At 35.9% G+C, this 20,256-nt stretch overlaps 2 protein-coding genes across 4 annotated transcripts; one reads left to right on the top strand and one right to left on the bottom strand.

Moving 5' to 3' along the window:
• Positions 1–2,290: 2,290 nt before the first annotated feature.
• LOC126708637 (protein LONGIFOLIA 1) lies at positions 2,291–6,723 on the top strand. Of its 2 annotated transcripts, none has more exons than XM_050408469.1 (4): positions 2,291–2,611; positions 2,706–4,172; positions 4,292–4,481; positions 5,882–6,723. In XM_050408469.1, the coding sequence occupies exons 1-4, from the start codon at positions 2,462–2,464 to the stop codon at positions 6,448–6,450; spliced, it is 2,376 nt and encodes a 791-aa protein (XP_050264426.1). In that variant the 5' UTR covers positions 2,291–2,461; the 3' UTR covers positions 6,451–6,723. The 2 variants fall into 2 exon arrangements, with proteins under 2 accessions (XP_050264426.1, XP_050264425.1); XM_050408468.1 differs by having other exon boundaries at positions 2,697–4,172.
• Positions 6,724–13,677: 6,954 nt separating this feature from the next.
• On the bottom strand, positions 13,678–18,362 carry LOC126709942 (beta-carotene isomerase D27, chloroplastic). 2 transcript variants are annotated; one of them, XM_050410322.1, is made up of 7 exons: positions 18,085–18,362; positions 17,864–18,003; positions 16,983–17,075; positions 15,759–15,820; positions 15,439–15,482; positions 14,178–14,270; positions 13,678–13,893 (listed from the first exon to the last, which is right to left on the bottom strand). In XM_050410322.1, exons 1-7 carry the CDS (start codon positions 18,299–18,301, stop codon positions 13,853–13,855), a joined length of 690 nt encoding a protein of 229 aa, XP_050266279.1. In that variant the 5' UTR covers positions 18,302–18,362; the 3' UTR covers positions 13,678–13,852. The 2 variants fall into 2 exon arrangements, with proteins under 2 accessions (XP_050266279.1, XP_050266278.1); XM_050410321.1 differs by having other exon boundaries at positions 15,376–15,482; positions 18,085–18,360.
• Between the last annotated feature and the right edge of the window lie 1,894 nt (positions 18,363–20,256).

Genomic DNA, 20,256 nt, shown 5'->3' with positions numbered 1-20,256 from the left:
TTGGGATAGTAGTATAGGAAATGGGAGAGGTCAATGAAGGGTGTGAGTGGATCATTCAAACCCACACAAAGTCCGAGGAAGTGGGTGGGCTGACTGACATGTTGAGAGCATTGCCCACGGAGGCTTACGCTTACCTGCAAGGAATAGTGGTTTTAGTATTTGGCGCTTTTCAAAGCTTTTTTATTACCATTGAATAATGCTAGCAACAACAATGCTACACAGCCAGGCAAACACAGTAAATTTATAATAATAATAAAATCACTTTTTTATTCTCTCACAATCAAAATTATTATCATATGAATCTCAATTAGATGTTAAAATTATTTTTATTATATATCTATCACAATAAATTTAATCTAGGGTACAATATTTTTAAGTTAGAACAATATTATTTTATCATAAGATCACTATTGAGCATCGACATAACTTTTCTATTCACTAATTACATTAATAGTTACAAAAAAAAAATTATGAGAATGACTTATTAAAATAATACTATAAGCTATTTTCAAGTGATACAGTGAAAATGATAAATTTTATCATGTTCATTTTTTAAAAATTTGATATATCATTAATCATATAATATTAATTTATTAATTATTATAATCAATCCGAGTTCTAATAGATAATATAGTAAGAGATTTAGGTTTTTCTCTTCCTTAAGGGCGCTACTTTTTTTTTTAGGTGAATAAGAGGTCTCTCTTTAATGTGCTTCTAGCTCGACAAGTTGCTTTCTCGCCTAGGCTTTCTTCCTAAATAAAAAATTGGGTTAAGGCTGCGTTTGGTTCGATGCAAATCGTATTCCGAGTGTAAAATGAATGCAGGGGAAAATGAATTCCCGTAAGGAAATTAAAATCCAGGCGTTTGGGTGTGTAATGGAAAATAGTCCAGAAAATGATTTTTAGTGTTTGGTAACATTCTGAAAATGCTATTTTCTTACAAAATTTTCACATTTTCTCAGCTTCCAAACAAATTTTATATCAGAAAATCCATCACCACCCACACACCACCACCCACACCACCACAACAACAACAAAAAAATCAGAGATCAAAGAGAGAAAGATTGAGAGATGAGGGAAAGAGATATCGGTCTTCAACGGCGGCGATGAGATCAATCTTGGGTGGGTCGAGAACGAGATTAGTTTTGGGTGGTGACGACGAGAATGAGATGCAAGGCTCCGATCTAGATGGTGGCGACGTTGAGGAAGAAGAGAGAAAAAAGAGGAAGCTTGGCCGGCGTGTGATGTGGGCGGTGGGGCAGCGTGATCTGGGCGGTGAGGCGACACGATCTAGGCTCGCCGAAGCTTGGCTGAGGTAAGCTTAGAGATGGGTTTTGGATCACGTGAGGAGTGTGCTCATGCTCGAGCTCTCTCTCTTCAAGTGTGGTTTTCTGGAAATTGTTTGAAGGTAAAATCAAACCGTAAATGAATTTACACTTTAGGTGGCTTATTTTTCAGTAAAAGCGTAAATGATTTTCCATTTAACCGTATTTTTCGTAGATGCCAAACACACACAAGGGTGTAAAATAATTTCCTAAAAGTGTTTTCAGACGAAACAAACGCATCCTAAGTTTCTCCTTCACCTCCATGATTTCTATTTGTTTTGTAGGGTTGCGAGTCCTTGCCTTTGTGCTCTTTGGACTAGCCTTGGCGTCTCATGTGTTTGTTCCAAAGAGTAATCTTCCCGCACAAGGGCTTGTCCATCCTGCTTGAGAAGGTACCTATAAATGTAGGTCTAGTTTCTATAAAATTGAACATCTAGCTTGCATCCTACCCATTTATAGAAGTCCTACCTTATTTTATTTGTTGTGTTTTTTGAGGCATCTTAATTAAGGATGCATACGTGAAGGTTGTAACCGCTTTCAAAATAGCTTTCTTTCGTAATAAGAATGGCGTGAGAGTCAAACCTTATGTCTGTCCCTCATCCACTTAGGATTGCAATTAGTTTAACCCAATCATATAAATTTAATTTAAATATTTATTTTATTAATTATTGAAATAATACTAATTATATTATCACATTATTATTTTTTCAAATTGTAAGTTCATAACATTTTCCATATCTTTATAATTTTTGACAATGAATTAGAATTTAGAACAATATTTCTATATGGATTTAGCCATTTTTTTGCAATGATGATCCGATTGCCAAATCCCCAAACTGCCCAACCCAACCCTTATTTTGGCATTTTTCACGAAAACTACAAAAGGAGGCATAAACTTTTTCATTAATACCGACTTTATCCTCATCCTCCAACCCCACCTTTAAAATGACCAGAAAAGCGGGAGTCACTGTTAAAACCCAATGCTCTCTTTCTCTTTCGCTCTCTCTCACTCTCACAAATGTAGAGACGAGAGGAGGCTCTTTGAGAGTTTCGAAACTGTTTGGACAGAGAGAAAATTTTAGAAAGTAAAAGGAAAAAAAAAAAAAGAGAGGTACGAATTTTCCGGGAAATCAAAACATGACGGGGATAATGCAAGAGCAGAATAACCTGGAAAAACACATTGAGAAGCAAATGGGTTGCATGTCTGGCTTCCTTCAGATCTTCGACCGCCATCAGATTCTCACCGGAAAACGTTTCTGCTCAGCCAAACGCCTCCCTCCCCCTACGGTGAGTTTTCTCTTTCTCTTTCCCTTGTTTTTATATTCTCTGTTTGGTTACTGAGAAAATGGAAGGAAAATTGATTTGTATGCAGATTTCTCAGGCGGTGGAATCAACACCAGAGTCGGAGAAGAGCATGGTTTCGGCTTCTCCATCGGTATCGAAAGAATTGGAGAAGCAACAACAAGCGAGATCGGCACCATCACCGGAAAGACCGAAGCAGCAGAGTCAGCTACCAGAGCTCCGATCTCCGGTGCCGGAATCAGCAACTCCTTCTGAGACACCTCCACCTCCGACGAAGTCGCCGCTTCCTTTCCCGGTTTTCGAACTAAAGGAAGGCACGAAGTCATCGTGGAAGTTCTCCAGAGAAGCTCCGAGGCTCTCTTTGGATAGCAGAGCTGTGGTTGACGCGAAAGGAAGCTTGAAGCCTCGAGAGATCCGTACAAACGGTGCGTTTTTGTCGTCGAATCGACGCGAAGCAGTGGAGAGCGATAAGCAGAGTAATAGTAAGTCTCCGAGTGTGATTGCTAGGCTCATGGGACTCGAATCGTTACAGGATTCGGATCCGGAACCGGTTAAGCAAGCGGAGCTCCGGAGATCCGCGTCGGAGTCTAGAGTTTCCAGAGATCTGTTCCAGTACGGCAACAACTTCAATTTCCAGGTGAGGCCAACGAATCAGAATCTGAATTCACAGAGTAATAACGCTTCGAACAATGTGATCAGTGAGAATGTAGGCTATGCAGTAGCTAAGGAAACGCACCGTTTCGGTGATAGACCTGTACGGAATCATAATCATAATGTGAAGACTGAGGCGGCTAGAACGGTGTCGTATAGAGGAATGGCACAGAGGAAGAGTTTCGTTGATTCAGCGGACTTCTTTCCAGAGCAAGCGAAACGGGGCGTTTTGAACTACGGAGAGATTGAGAGGAGGTTGAGGATGCGAGGGATTGAAGAACCTTCCAAAGATTTGGAGACTTTGAAGCATATTCTCGAAGCTCTGCAACTCAAAGGCCTTTTGCATTCGAAGAAAGCTAAAAACCAAATGAGCCACCAGAACTTCGTTTACGATCGGAACGGCGAGTCTCCGATCGTCGTAATGAAGCCAGCAAGGTCTCCGGCAAACCGTTTTAGTCGTGGCGGAAACGAATCGCCGCCTTCGAGCTTCAGATCGAGGCCTGGTCCTCGCCGGAATACAAACGAGGTGTCGCCGGCGGTGAGTCCTAGGCGCGACCGGCCGGAGATTGATCGGAATGGAAGGTACCAAGCGAGAGGACGAAATGCAAACTCGCCAACTCGGAGTGAGAGCAACGTGAGGAGCCCGAGTCGAAGGAGAATTGACTCAGTGGAAAACAGAAGAGTCTCTCCGGTCCAATCTCCTAAGGTAAGTGCAAGGAGAATTGGATCATCAGATCAACCAATCACAAGCCGATCACCGCGAATGAAGAAACCAACGGCTGAGATTTATCAAAAGGATGATAAGGTTTTTAGTAATCCAGCTGAGGATGAGTCATACTCATCCACCACCGTTTCAGAGAGCAGTATTAGCACTTCTTCACAAATCGATATAGAGGTACACCATAATTATTATTATTAATAATGGATTACATTAATTAATCCTTGAGATTATATTATATATTAGTGCTAGTTATTAATTTTAATGGGTTTTTTTTTTCATAACTTTTGTTGTAGAGGTTGAAGGTGGAGGAATACAAGGAGGGGAGGAGTTTATTGGAGAGATGTGATAAGCTGCTTCACAGTATAGCTGAGATAACTGCGACCGAGTTGCAACCGAGTCCAGTATCGGTGCTTGACTCTTCGTTTTACAAGGACGAGTCGTCATCGCCTTCTCCAGTAATGAAACGGAGCATTGATTTCAAAGGTACCAAAATAAAATGACAAAGACACTAAATTCTGCATATGACTATTCTGTGGGTGACGTTTGCCTTTGGGAACTTATGGTTCTTGAGACTCTCTAGTTGTTCTATGCATTGAATTCTTATCATTGACTTATTTTCACTTTGGGTGAAACTGCAATGAACCAGAAGTACACAACAATTTTACAATTTATCTGTGGGTTCTTAAAAGAAGACCGGGTTTACATCCAATTATATTTTGTTTGTTAAAAGGGTTAATATATTAGAGTAAGTCTATTACAAATGTTTGCTGTGCGTTAGATGAGGTGAGCAAGTTCTCCACCACAACCTTTGCATAATCAAAAGTTACAAAAACATAGTGTCCATAATATTGTTATAAAAAAAAATATACCAATATGATTTTTGCATGGGTTTATGTTGCACAGCATATTATCTCAATAGTTATTAAAAGAATTGTGAAAATTGTAGTGTTTTCTATCTTATTGAACATATGCTTTACCTTGATAACTTTTTAATTATTGTAACCTAAGTTCTGTAATTAAATTCACATATGCTTGCATTGATAACATTGTAGTGTTTTTTTTTTTTTTTTGTTTAATTTGAAATTATTATGTTTAGTACTGACGTAGGTGGAATTAATTGGGTAGTTTTGTCCAGTTCATTCTAACGGTACAGTAGGTGGGAAATTCGAAATGTGCCATAAGGGGAACACACTGAACAGTACTAGTACTAGTACTAGAGAGCAGAGTCACGTGGGAGCGGATGGGGTTTGTGGTGGGATTATTAATTCTTATTACGACGGCGTATCCTAGGCAAACAGAATAGATGAAGTGTAACTATTAACATGTATTATTCAACTTCAGATTAAATTGGAAAGGGATGGAGACCTCTCTTTCTCTGAAAATTTACCTGATGTGAGAAAATGTAACCAAACCCCACCGTACATTGTACACTGTAGCTGGTTGCAAAGAAAGAATATACCTGGCTGAAATTGACTGACTGGTATGGTGTGTGTGTCCCTTGGGAGAACCCCAATAGATCGGAGTAAATTTATTAGAGCCATTTTATGTTGCTTTTGGGTGGTCAGACCCTTTTATCAAGGTCCGTACTTATGTTAACTATATATAACCATTTCGTTAGGCAGTGTCACGAAAAGCTTTTATGTCGTTTTATGAAGTCTTGAAAACAAAAGAACGTATTCATGCAATCTTAGCATTCGTTTCTGAATTGACTTGACTGACTCATGTACACCCTTAAACATTAGATCAGTTTATGTCACTCTTGGTTGAGTCAACTTCATCCATTGTCTTGTTGCCTTCACCCTTCGTACTGTAAGATATTTTAAACAATTAATGTTAGCATTATAGTGTCTGATTTTGTTTTTGTTTTTGGGTATATTTAACAGATCAACCAGTTGAATTGGAAGATGATATTTGGAGCCTGGCAATGTCATCCTTGGAATCAAAATCCGATGATTGTGATTTTGTCTACATATCGGAAATCCTCCGGGCTTCAATTTATTTACCCGAAGATTCTGATATATTCCTATTACTAGAGGAGCAACAATATCTGAAAGGAAAGGACACATCTAAGGTTTCAAGACTCCAAAGAAGGCTAATTTTCGATACGATCAATGAAATTCTTGACCGAAATAGACAATTGCCGCCTTGGAAGCCCAATTCATGGACGAGTTCTGCTTCACTGCAACAAATTTGGTCAGAATTTCAGAGGATTCAAGAGAGGGATGCATCGGAGGACTTGTTTGAGGTGATTTGTGGTGTGTTGAGAAAGGACTTAGTAATGGGGGATACCATTAGTGGATGGGTGGACTGCCCAATTGAGATGTCTGAAGCGGTTTTGGATATTGAACGGCTGATATTCAAGGATTTGATCGGCGAGACCATCGGAGATCTCGCTGTTCTTTCCGGGGATTGTAATAAAGTCTCAGCACTTCGTAGGAAGTTGGTGTTCTAATGAAAGTGAGGGAAACATTGTTTGTTTTTGGCGCGCTTTCTTTGGATCCTTTCTTTCTTTGTGTTGATTATTGTTTTTAGGTTTTACTATTAGGTTTAGTTTGACCCTTTTTTTTTTTTTTTCTTTTTTTTCTTTTTTGGGTTTAAAAAAAAATGATGGAAAATATCTATGTGCCCCTGAAGTCCAGGCAAAATCTAACTGTCACTTTTGCAATATGTAAAAAGGTGGGATATTAATTATTATCTTTGGAACCACAATTGAAGTTATGTAGAATTGCATGTGTGTGTGTGTCACTTTTCAAGAATATAGTATTATGTTTGCATTTCAATAAAAGTACTTTTGGTCATGTCCCCCATGCCATTAGATAATCAAAAAAAGGTTAAGTGAAAGTGAAAAAGAAGGCAGTGTTTTCAAGATTAAATTCTTCAAAGCTAAGTTATAATGCAGTGTTTTGTCTGAGAGTGAATGCTAACCTATTGGTAATCATTTCTTGGCTGTTGCTGAAAAATATGATCTAAAAATTACCAAAGTCCTGCGGGCTCTAACATCCTAACAAATTTAGGTGGCCTTAATCACTATGCATGGCCCATTACTACAGTATGATCAACCTCAATTATGTTTAAATTTATTTCTTATTTTTATAAGATGAGAATTGTAATTTGTAAGTCACCCCCACTTTGAAATAACTTTGATTCATCCAAAATTATTTCTCCTCACATGGGTTGAAATCAACCTCTTTATTAGTCTTTATTTATGACAAAGAAACGAGTGTCACTCCATGACAGAGACCCCTGGTGCTCCCATTAAATGAGGACTGCTCTATTAAAATGATAATTTAATTGACATCAAATGGAAAGATAAATTCTCTTTTTTTTTTTCCTTATTATACAGGGGAGGGGATTTTAATCTAGCTTCTCTTCATTTGATAGATCAAAACAGTGTTACAAATAAAGGAAAAAGTAATATGCAGAATGCAGTTTCAGGAAAAAGTTTAAACAGCCTTTGATTCTTGTATGCATGACAGAAATCCATCAATAACAAGTATGCATTCATTGGCGAACTTAACTACTTGGACACGTCTTTCTGATGACTTCATTTCACCTGTGCAACAGAAAATATTGATGGTTTTATTAAAAAAATATTTCTCTAGAATTTTAAAACCATTCGATATAATAATAGAGTAGGCAACAAGTCCTTGTTCATAATAACAATGCCATACTACAACTATTTATACAATTTTTGCTGCAATTCATCATGGCCAACATTTAACAATGTTAGTGAGTTGCAGTAAAAATTGTATAAATAGTGGTAAAAATTGTAGTAGCATTTTTCTCTTCATAAACATCATGGAATAGTGGGAGGGAACTAATTGTGTGACTGTGAATAGTGAATAGGAATTATTTCCCGGGGGGCCAACGTACATATTGGTAGAAACCCTTCAGTTGTATTTACAAGGCACACCAATTAAAGGGAATTCATTTCCCCTTTGGTTTCTCCTATGTTATTGTATAATGCAGCTGTATAAACCAGACAATTAGAAATACACGATTGAAATGGATTTTCGGTGCAAATTAAATAAAGTGGATAAGCTAATGGAAAAATGTTAATCCAAACGCACGTTAAGACATATGTTGGGTCAACCCGTTGTTCACACTTCACAGACAGGTTGAGTTAAGTCTATTTTTAACAAACTCTTACAATGCCCCTAACTAACACTGCGGTTATTGATTCTAGGCTGACAAATGAGTCAATGTTTAAGTCTTTCAAGCACTGGTACTTAAGCCACATTTTTTTCACTCTCTTTAATGAGCCAATATGGAAAAGCCTTGCTACCTATTTAATTGTGTATGGCCCATCAATCAACACATTTTTCCTATTGCTGAGGCCTGAGAGTGGTCTGTGGTCCATTAATCATTCATGCCAAACACTACCTGATGTTAACACTTTGATCCTTTTAGAGTTTAGACCATAACAAAATGGAAAAAAATGAACTCTTTCTTCCAAATCTAATTAATTCATTCAATCTGCAATGTAGCATGTGGGGTTGGATGGTTAAATTTGTACACTCAATCAGTGTTTATCCATATCTTTGGATTTTCTTCCTCAATGGTGAAGAATGGTACCACTCTGGGCTCATATGTTTCTGCTTTGGTTTGGCAATTTTTGATCACGCCATCGATAATAATGGCAATGAAAAAAAAAGTTCAACATGGTGGGGCTGGTTGAGAAGAGCTAAGAGCAACCTCTGCACAGTTTTTCTCCCAGTTGTGGGCCTTAATTTCTCTTCCTATTTCCCCTCTCCATGGTACGCTCTCTTGTCCATATCTCGGCTCTTTAAAACACTGCACCAGCCCATCTCTCTCTCTCTCTCTCTCAGAAAAGGTTTTTTTTTTTTAATTTATAAATTCAATAAGTTTAGGAACACAATATTTATCAAAACTTTTCTAATAACTGTTGACACTTGACATGCCTTGTTTTGATTAGTGTATAATAAAAGTAATGTCAATTATAGACCCATGTAAAAGTGACGTTATTTTAATCGTAAAAGTAATTAAAAAAAAAAACTTGTGGCGTTCCTATTTACTTACAGTTATAAATCACATGCACACTATTACCACACCAAAACTAAAAAATAAAAAATAAAATCACATGCAGACATCATAAACTTTGATTGGAGAAGCCTAACAAACGGTGTTTTCTGCCTACTTTATTCAATCAGTAATAAGTAGGGATCTTTATTTTTTATTCTTTTTTTTTTGACAGCAATCCATAAGTAGGGATCTTTAAAAGCAGAAGAAGCTAAAACCAAGAGCTTCTCAAACAAGGCAAAAACTGGGGGGTCCTTGTCATCCTAAAAGGGCACAATCATATCTAAGTATGTGTGAGAGATGTGGATGGGTGCACTGGCAGAGGCACATGCCATTGCTATGGGCTTTCCTTCCATTTAAGTGGTACATCTTTTATTTTTGGGATAATAACTTGGTGACCTCATAAGTAAAAAAAAACCTTCATTGAATCTTGTCCAATCCTTGTTCTGATTTGTTGTCATTATCATCCTCATTGTTGTCTCCTAAATTGGGTCCTTTGCCAGTTGATAATTTTGACTATGTGAATCCATTATTGGCCATTGCCTTGTCGTGTGAAGTTAGGCACTGAAGCTCAACTCCAAACTCATGCTCAGTGTGCTCCCCAATGAAATGAAACTATGAAAAGAAACCTGGTCCTGTTGTACTTGGAATGAAACAAAAGGCTAACCAAAATGTTTTGTTGTATATGATCTACTTCTGACTACTACCAAGTTTTCAGCTAACGGGACTAACTGGTCTATTGAATCATTGATTAGGATTTAGGAGCGTTATGCTTGAGACTGTTAGCATTTTACATCTTGAGACTGTTTATGTGCTTTGTATAGTTTTCTCCTTTGAGAGCAAAACACATATTCCTTCGACTTTTTTATCTGCATTATTAATAATAATAATAATTTACTTTCATCCAAAAACATAGTGGAAAAGGTAATGATAGGAAATGAGGAGGGCAAAGTGAAAACCGAAAAGGATGGCTAGCTAGAAGCAAAGTAGAAGATCTTAAGCAACGTATGGTAGAGGTAGTTGATGAGGCTTCTCAAATTCACAATTAAGCTTAAGCTTGTCTGGCAAATTTATCCAATTGCTTAGACCTGCCTACATCACTATGACATCCATATTACAACCTAAGAAAACAAAAAATACAAAGATCGGCCATGAATCCTCAATGTACTAACCAAGATCAACCACGTATGTGTGTGTGTGTTTTTTTTTTCTTTCTTTTTTAGTACCATTTTATTCTTTTTGAAGTCATAAATATGACTAAAAGGATTGCCATGACAATTTGGATCAAAATGGAGCGAGGACTTGATGATATAGTATATTCAAGGAGAAATGCTAATACCATAAAAAACTTCACAATTTTTGTCACAATTTGTCATGTAACGAGCTGTGAGCGGTGAAGGTGTGGACCCACATAGACTCACTACTTTTATCTACCATTCACAACTCGCCACATGTTAAATTGTGGAAAAATTTATGAAATTTTTTATGGTACTAACATTGTTCCCATTGAAGCAATCAATTTTTGTAAAAATTGGTTATCAATAACATTGTCCCCTTTGAATACAAGTTTCATGGTCATGATGGGCTTTGGGTTCTTTTGATGGGGAGACCCACTAAATCCAGTTTATTTGAGCAACAATAATAAAAGAAATAATGGGCCTTCATAAATGTCTTGAACAGAAAATTTTCAAAACGAGCCCATAAAAGAATGAGTAGGGCCTATATTAAACTTTTCCTAATGTCAGACCAACAAGGAGGTCTATATTTAGGCCTGTTCCATGAGATTGACACGAACTACTATTTACAAACATTTAGCAAGTTGGGGTATTTGGGCTAGGATTTTTTTTTGGGTGCTTTTGTTTTGATTTCAATATCAAAAATTCAATTTGATATGGGTCCTGGCCCAAGCTCTGAAAATGGTCCGGGCCAAGAAAACCCAGCCCAGAGTAGATCCTATAGGCCTAACTTTAACACACAATAGCCTAAAATGAATGATGTATAATCGGGAAGGATGACCTAAACAAATTTGAGCAGCTTTAAGTTTTAACCCCAAAAGCAACCCCAAAAAATAAGAGCAGAATTTTCATCTACAATTCTCTTTCTGTGGTATTTTTCTATTCTCTTACGTTTTTTTCTCTTACATATATATAATGTGTTATTCTTTTATAAAAAATTGATGTTTTTGTTTTGTTTTGTTTTTATTCTTATGTATATTGTCTCTCCTAAAGAGGCTCACCTAGCCCTCATTGTCTCTAGTCTTGTTTCCTTTTGAATTAGTGACACTATGAAATAGCATATATACTCTAATACCATTTGTATAGCTGCAAATTAGTCATTTCATATACTTAGGTTTGCAATGTTAATACATAATTAATCTAAAAGCTTATTTTTCTGGAATTTTATAAATAAAAAATCTGAAAGCCTATATCTTCCCCTATGTGTTATTCATTCAAAATCAGTGATAATAACTGGATTTCTTTGTGTGCCTTGTCATTTACCTTTAGTTGGCCTGACCAAAAAAAATTCCCCTACATGTCAAGTTGTGGTTATAACAGACAAAAATGTTTCAATTGAATATTCACAATATGGTTTTTCTTGGTTCTTGATAGGATCTTAAACCAGCATATAGCCTGTAAATAAGCCATCCATTAGAGTCATTGATTGACAATTTGGGGCCTCAGAGACTATCAAGATGGAGGCATCTCCCTTCCAATTAGAAATTTCTGTGGTCTGAGACTTCTCTTCCACAACCAAGCTCCAAAGCTTTGATTGTATATATTTATAGATTCTACTGGAATGCATATGAAATGCTTATGGTTCTATTTGAGAAACAGAATACTTAAATTTTAAAAACATAAATTTGATGCTTCTCAATTCCAATGCTTATCTTGTTCCTAGTATTATTCACATGACTGTACTATACAATATCATATGCTTGACATCCGAACAAAACAGTTTAAGTGCCTTTAATGTCCAAACTGGTTAGCTGAGAATAAAAAATTATTCTTTGTAGCCCACAAATGCACATTGTCCTTCCACTTGTTGTCGCACATTTGGACACCCAAGAAAAAACTTCAAAGCAAAATTATTTAGGAGATTTTAATTTTACATTGGGTCAAAGTGGGTCTGAGCACTCGGTCACTCTCCTAATCAGACAGAAAAGACTGCAGAGGAATCTTAGCTTGGTCGCCTAACAACAGCACACAAAATGTGGGAAACACTCTTGGTCCACCTCTGCTGACCTTAAACCATATAATATATTCAGTCAAAACACTTCTCCTAACAAAGAAGCTAATTGGCTTTGCCATTAAGAGTAAATAATGAAATTCAGAAGTATCATCCCAGTCCAAGCCTTATCAAAGGCGGCAAAGAAACCTCATCCTCTGAATTTTGAAGTAATCACTAATCACTATACAGTTCCCCAAGTTGAGATAAATATGAAGTTGTAGCATCCTTTGACATCTTTTTTTTATTTGGAGCTGTCTAGCTGCTCATGCACTATTCTGGATTTTTGCTTCATTTAGGTAGTGTCACTGCAATAATGATTAATGAGTCCCATCTGTATGAAGGAAAACTTCTTGATTTGACACCATAATAACCTCATAATTATTTCATGTGAGTTGTATGTTCAATTTATATATCTGTCCACTTATCATAAACCCATAATTAGATATTCAGTTGCTCTTTAACTAGTGAAAGTGTGGAACTTCATATTCATTTTCCACCTATTTTTTTGGTCCCATCTGGGGGTTTGACTCCAGGAATCAATTTTTCTAAAATGAGAGAAAATACTATACTAACCACCTCTTAACAGAACTCTTAGAAACAGGAACCTTGTAAATTAGGTACAACCTTTATTTGCCCCATCTTATGAACCCTGAATTTTTTTGCACCAATTGATGGCTGCTCCCACTACAATTTGGTCTAATGACTCTGGTCTAGGATCTATACTTCAAGTTTTGTCTCTCATGTAGGTTTTGGACAAACACCAGTAATCTTATTTCAAATTTCAAACTTAGAAACTGCCAATAAGATCTAGCTTAAACAATACTTCCTCCTTCTGTAATAATAAGATGGAGAGTAAATTGTGTTTGAGATTTACTGTTTGGGTGAGTATTTTACCAATAAAAAAATTTTCAGATCCAGAAATTTAATATTTTATCAATTACTATTTATTTGAATTCAGCAATGGAATGAGCATTAATGAACTTGTAGATCACAAAATAATCAAAAAATCACTCCTCAGGATTGTGCCTTTACTGGATTCAAGTTCTCTGGACCCTTTTCAACAGTTAGAAGAGACAGATTACCTTGTGTTCCTGCTAAAGTCACAATAGACCCATGGTCTATGGCAATAAACACTTGAGTAAAAAAATTAACTTAGGTGATACTTATGATTACTGTAACATAACAAATTTAAGTTTGACATGTGACAGTAGTCACATATTCTTGTAATTGCATTTTCAATATTGCAACTCCAGTTCATTGGAGAAAAAGGTATGTATGTTGCTATTACCTATGCTGTCATGTATAGTATCTTTGATATCTTTTACTGTTCTCCCTCTCTCATCCACTCTCTCACAATCTTTGCATGGTCTCTTGATTAGGAAAGTCATTTTGGTTATAGATGCTCCAATAGTTGAATAGATAGGAATAACCTTTTAGCTGTGGAAGAATGATATGGCATTTCTTTTTAATTTTAAATAAAACTATAAACAATTTAATTACATAAATAGTAAAATGAAAAGATTGTCGGCTGTCGAAAATAGGATATATATTTTCCAAAAAATGCCTCCTTCCAACATCTCTATGCTTTAACTGGAGCACTTCATGCTGTGTTTCTGTTTTGCTTTGCCTGCATGAATCATGTAAATAAATATGAGCTGTAATCTAATTTCCAATACAACACATATTATTAATATTCCTATATAAGCAGTGCCTTTGGTGTGTATGCCAAGCTCATTACAGCCTGCGACACTCTTCTTACATGTACACATGTACTATCCACATGTTAACTTTATATTTACGTGAGAATGATATTGCATATATCTGTTACATAAGATACACCTAAGTAGCTGTTATAGCATGGCAATTTATGAAGAATTGAAGAGGTTAATAAGGGGGTCTTTGAAATATTACATAATTTATAGCATGGTTGCTTGAGTGCTGGATCATCAATTAAATCCAGAGGCTCCTGACCAAATATCATCTGGCAACTCATATCCTCAAAATCTGCAAATTGGAAGTTACAGTATAGTTAATGTGAACTCCATCCACCGGAAGGATTCTTATAAAATATTGCTATTTTACTGATCAAATATATTGTCAAAGCTAGTGATCATATGCTTCCCAACCATTCCTTGGCACGTAGGAATGTTACTAAATGTTCAACTTAAGTCCTTTCAGTGGGTGATTTGGATGCTTGTGATGAATTGTGTCCAAGCAATGGGTTATAAGAGGATGATTGGCTTCATGGGAAACAGACAAATTGAATTTCTTCCATTACACAATTTGGTGGCATATGGCCGTAATTATGAAATCATGATGTGTAATTTACGGTTAGGAATTCAGCTATTAATCTCATGAGCAATAACATGCATATTCGTATGTTATTAATGTATGTGCTAGAATTCTTAATGAAATTGGATGGGTCTACTTGCAGCTTTGCACCCTCAGTGGCTTATACATGGGGTCCTCCATTTGACATGAAGTCCACTTCTTTAGTGCAGGTACTGTTACACTTCAAAGCAGAATTCCTTGTCTTTTGTTGATCTTAGGTTCATTCTGTGAATAGTAATTTTACTTAAAGCGGAAATTCAAGATTTTTATTAGTGCTGGGGACTTTTTCAATTCAAGTTTGTTATCAGTGCACATTGTAAACCTTTTATAGAAGAATATAACATACACCTCAATAAATTAAACAAGAAGGAAAAGTTACTTTTTAAATCCTATAATTTAGAGAGTGTAACAAATTAATTAAATATCTTAACTTCAAAAGTAACAAATTAAACACTGAAAATTCAAATCCTATAATTTAAACACACAATGCTATTCCACTCAATAAACACAGAAAATATTTTTTCAATATTAATAAAATGGAGACTTTGTATCTATGAATATATGCGATTTAATATAACTTTTCTAACAAACAAGAAGTTGATAATTTGGCTTATTACTGATGAGGTTTAAGGTAAGACTTAAAAAAGGGGATCCCATAAATATGCTAGAGGAGGCCTAGTACCACCATTTGAAAATGAATTAGTGTTTGAATATTTGAAGGGTGCTTGGACCTGCAATCATGATTAAACATATGAAAGCTATAGATGAGGATTCTTACTAGGGACCATGTTAACTGGTATTCCAAAGGAGTCCTTGATAAAGGTTTGGGATGGTATCTTACAGAGATTAGTGCACATTCCCACACAATTGGTCTCCTCCAAAAACCTGCAATAATATTTTAGAAACAATATTAAAGGCTTATAACATGGATGATGCCAAGCATGATGAAAACATCGGTGATGATTTGGATATTGACAAAGAATTTGATGGTGATTCATGATGCTAATGATGGTTAAAGAGAAGAATACTCTAGGAGCAGCACAATCATTGGAGCAGATTGTTTTCGGCAAGAAAGTGTCTTAGGTTGGTGAGGTGGGACATAGTTCTTAGGTGAAATATGTATAGTTTAAACGTCAAATAGAAGGGTGAAGCTAAACTTACCTGCACTTTTTTATGTGGACTATATTCATTTCTCTTCTTCCATCGGCTTCAGATTCCCTCACCTTAATTTGTGGAAAATATAAACTGACTCGAGTTAGAATTTGATGAACACTCTTATAAAAGCATCATTTTTCTGATTGCTCTGCATGTATATGTGCATGATGCATGTGCATGCATATGTTTGAGTAGTTGATCCCAGAAGATGAAATTCTAACAGTTTAAGGCAATGTAGATGCAAAATTTTACTAGGAGCTGCTGCCATGATGGTGAATCACCCCAATATAAGTTACTGTGGGTCTGTTCATTTATGTACTCGATATGTTTGCTCTATGACCAATTCTAACCCCTCTAAACCTGGAATCTGAATTGGCTTTGAAGTTTGAAGGATGGTGTCAAAGTTTGTTATTTTCTGTTAGTTTGCTATACTTAATAAATGATCTAAGATTCAATCAGTCTTAAAAAATAACTAGAGCAGCCACTTGCCACATGAGTGTGTGACTTAGTTTGGATGGAAGAAAATGTTTAGTGTTAGAATGCAATGTTTGCTGGAATCAGAGGGTCTAATTGTTGAAGTTCTTGGCTAGCCATGTCATCTAGCATAATATGCATCAATGCTCCACCTCCACTCAAACGAAAAGATTTGAAACTCAATTCATGGTTCAAATTAAATTTTACAAATTTAAAGATGAATCTAGTGACATGTCCATGTAGGTTCTTAAGTTATTAAATAGTGTTGTGCATGAATCATGAATTATAGATTCTATATGCACCTACCATACACGAATCCAAAGAAACAATTGGTTGACACATTTAGGCTTTGTAACGAAGGCACAATTCTAATGGGCAATGATTTGTATCAAATCATAGGAATTGGTATTATAAAGATTTAGATGTTTGATAGAGATAGGAAAGTTCTTTGGAGGTGATACATGATTTGGATCTCATAAAGAATGTAATAACTTGTGTGAGTTTTAGGTATCAGTCAAAACTCATTCACACTTGCATTTTCTTAATCATGTCAAACTATCATGTGGTTCTGAACACGTACAATGAATAGGATAGTCTACCATGTAAGTGAAAAGTGAATGTAAATCCCAGGATTTTTACTGTATCCTTATTTTTGTTATAAGTGTCAAAGTAATTTCCTTTTTACTTTTTTTTTTTTGGGGGATAAATATGTCAAATTGATTTCAGAAATATCTAAAAGTACTATTATGACCTTACCTCGCAGGGTCCAACCAGCCAAGCAAAAAACACAGTGGTGAAGGCTGCAAAATATTCCCTTGCAAATTTAGACGGTGGCAGCAATGTCCTTATCTGTCCTCGGCCACCACACATGACACAAACAACAAATTGTTAATTTAACAAGGTATTTATTTATTCATATAAAACAAAAACAAAAATACACTACTATACTATAATGACTAAATTATGAGAAACGGGGTAAAGAAATTAATAAAGCATAAACACTTCTTTAAAACTCAGTCTCAAAACAGAGAAAAACATATGGCATGCAATTCTGGTTCATTTGTTTTAAGCTTCCCTGATATTTGTTTGGTCGGCTCTTTTAGCAAAGCACCAATTAATAACATGTAAATAAGCTCCATCGTGCAGTGGTCATTTTGCTAATATTTTTCAATCAAAAAGTCTCAACACTGCTTGTGTATGGAAACATTTGTGTGTGGATTAGCTCACTTGCAAAGTTGATAAATAATACTGTTGTATCTAGAAAAAAAAAAAAAAAAAAAAAAAAAAAAAAAAAAAAAAAAAGGGTGATAAACCTGAAATCTTAAGCTTGAAAACATTGCTTCTTGCATATTGGTTTTGGGAAATGTGAATATGTGTAGATTGGCTTACTTGCAAAGTTGATAAAAGTACAGTTGTATATAAACAAAAGTGATAAACCTGAAATCTGTGAAAACATTTGCTTCTTACATATTGGTCTTGGGATAGGAAAGGTGAACGCCACAAATCCATTATCCATATGAACAAAATTATGAAACATAATTGGTTGCATGCATGAGAACAAATATGCATGTCGTTTTCTTCAACAAACCCGGCACTTCTATGTAAAAGAAACAAGGCAAGTGATTAAATGGACTTACCAAGTAGAGTATTGGCCTTGGAAAGGCTCTCTCAAGAGCTTTAATGACAACTTCACGTTGTTGAATCGGATTAAACTTCTGTGATGCCACCCTAGCTGCCTCCACCAAGCTCTCATACCCACTCATGCCGTTCCTCAATCCTGCATATATACAATTTTCAGAATCTTTCTTTTTCTTTTTCTTTTTTAATAGAGAAGTTTATATGTATAAGAGAAATGAACCTGTTGCAGCTTGAACACTCTGGGATAGATGGTTTATGGCTATTAGATCAAACCATCTATCATTATAGACACTAGTCTTTCTTGCTTCTTGAGTTATGTTTGGTGAGGGCCTCGTGAGCACTGCATGAATAGGAGTACATACTGGTTTACATGTGTGCCTACAGTGAGACAAAGTTGAGAAAGGGCTCCTGCTATGTGAAAGAAACTTTGTATCCATTTGTGTGTGTGTGAGAGAGAGAGAGAGTTTGAATGAATAATGAATGGTTCAAATATAAGTAATTTGTAGAAAGGCTTTGAGCAAATAAAAACAAAGGTTGAATGGTAGAGTATTTCGGAGGAGGCCCATACTAAAGATCCTGTGTGTTTGGAGTGTTGTAAAGATCAGCCATCATACATTCATGATTGGCTAAAAGATGGGGTTTGCTATTTTGATCCGTGGAAAGCAATGCTTGATGCTTCCCAGTTTACAACTTGTTGAATACGTGGCTTTAATTGCCATTAAGGTTTGTCAATTCATAATTGACCAAAATTTATTGGTAAAATGAGTCCTATACTCCTTGGTGTAAGACCACAGCGGCTTTGAATAGTGTCTTTAAACATAGCCAGGCTTCTATTTAATGCGAACCTAATTTATAAATAACTAAAAATAGTGGGTTACAATTAAACTTAATTCAACCAATAAATTTTGTTTACACCAAAATAAATTGTTATCTTTCTTTTTTTTTTTTTTGAAAATACTAAGTATTTAACTCACACACACGGAGAGAGGTGAGAAAATCTTAAAAAAACTGAAAGTGGTGTATATCTAAAAGAGTCTAATTCTTAGATATACGGCATAGGTTTTAAACCTTTTTAACTCACACTCACTTTCCAATGTGGAATTAACCCACTATTTTTTTTTTTTTTTTTTTTGAAAATACTAAGTATTTAACTCACACACACAGGAAGAGGGGAGAAGGAAATTGTAGGGTCAATTTTTGGGGCCCAGGCCCAGGCCCAGCAGGTAGGTGATTCTGGCCCAAAGAGCCCTAGACAATGAATTTGTAGAGAGCGGGTTACAGAACTAGGCCCTAACGAAGTGAGTGTTAGTTAATTTTGGGTCATGCAACGATTGAACGTAATAATATCTACTTCATGTTCACTGGATGTTCGGTCCGAGGAGATGTGTGGATGCACTTTTGTTCCTGATCAAAAGCTATGGTCTTTCTCTCTCTCTTCTATTCTTTCTTTCCTCTTTTCTCCGATCCCCTCTTCATGGGGATGCCCTTCTCTTATATAGCCTCCTTAAAGTCATCAGAGCTTTACATTTGTTGATCATCTGGATCTTCATTTGAGTGCCTGTCCCATCGGACATCTCCCCTATCTTTCTGTGAGTTGTAGTGGCCAAGGTAACACTATTCGCCTGTCCCCTCCACATTAATGCAGCCAGAAAAGTAGTTTCCCTGCATTTAATGCGGCAGCTGTAATCTCTCCCTGGACATCCTGTACTCTCTTCCTTCTCCCGGATTTGTGAGGCTCATCCTTGCTACCAATATTCGTTAGAGTGATTCCTTATTATTGGTAGGGTGCATATTTGGTCCATATTTGGCACGTCTGAGTAGACATTCCTCCTCGGACCACTTTTTATATAAGTTTGGGCTCATAAGAGTTGGGCTGGAAGTCCTTTTGGCGCCCCACTTTCTCCTCGGACGTGGCTGGACTCTGTATGGGGCCCAAGGCCCATTGTTTGATTTGGGAATTTTACCCCTACAGAAATCAATTGCTAGCTTAACCTAATAATAAAGAGTAAGCATCACAAAGAAAATGCTATGGTTCAAATTATGACAAAGTTTAGTTATAAAATTGATTGTATACTCAATAAAATAGATATTACTACATATTTTGAAAATATAACCGTAGAATTGCATATTCTTTATACTCTTAATATACATGTCAAATTTTGTGTCAATAGGATGTTATTTACTATATGATTTATAAGCTTATATTTTGTGTATAATTTTAAACTACAAAAATTTGCAATTTAAACAATTTATTGATAACATAGCTATTGATATTTAATTTTCCAAAAATTTTGCAAATATAGAGAATATAAGAAGAAGATGTAATACAATGATAGATTTATCAAAATTCACCTTCAATAAAAAAGATATTAAGTAAAGTTGTATCCTTAGC

The sequence above is a fragment of the Quercus robur genome, chromosome 12, assembly GCF_932294415.1.
Source record: "Quercus robur chromosome 12, dhQueRobu3.1, whole genome shotgun sequence".
Lineage (NCBI taxonomy): Eukaryota > Viridiplantae > Streptophyta > Magnoliopsida > Fagales > Fagaceae > Quercus > Quercus robur.
Note: the sequence above shows the minus strand (reverse complement) of the source record. Positions and strands in the feature narration are given on the sequence as shown.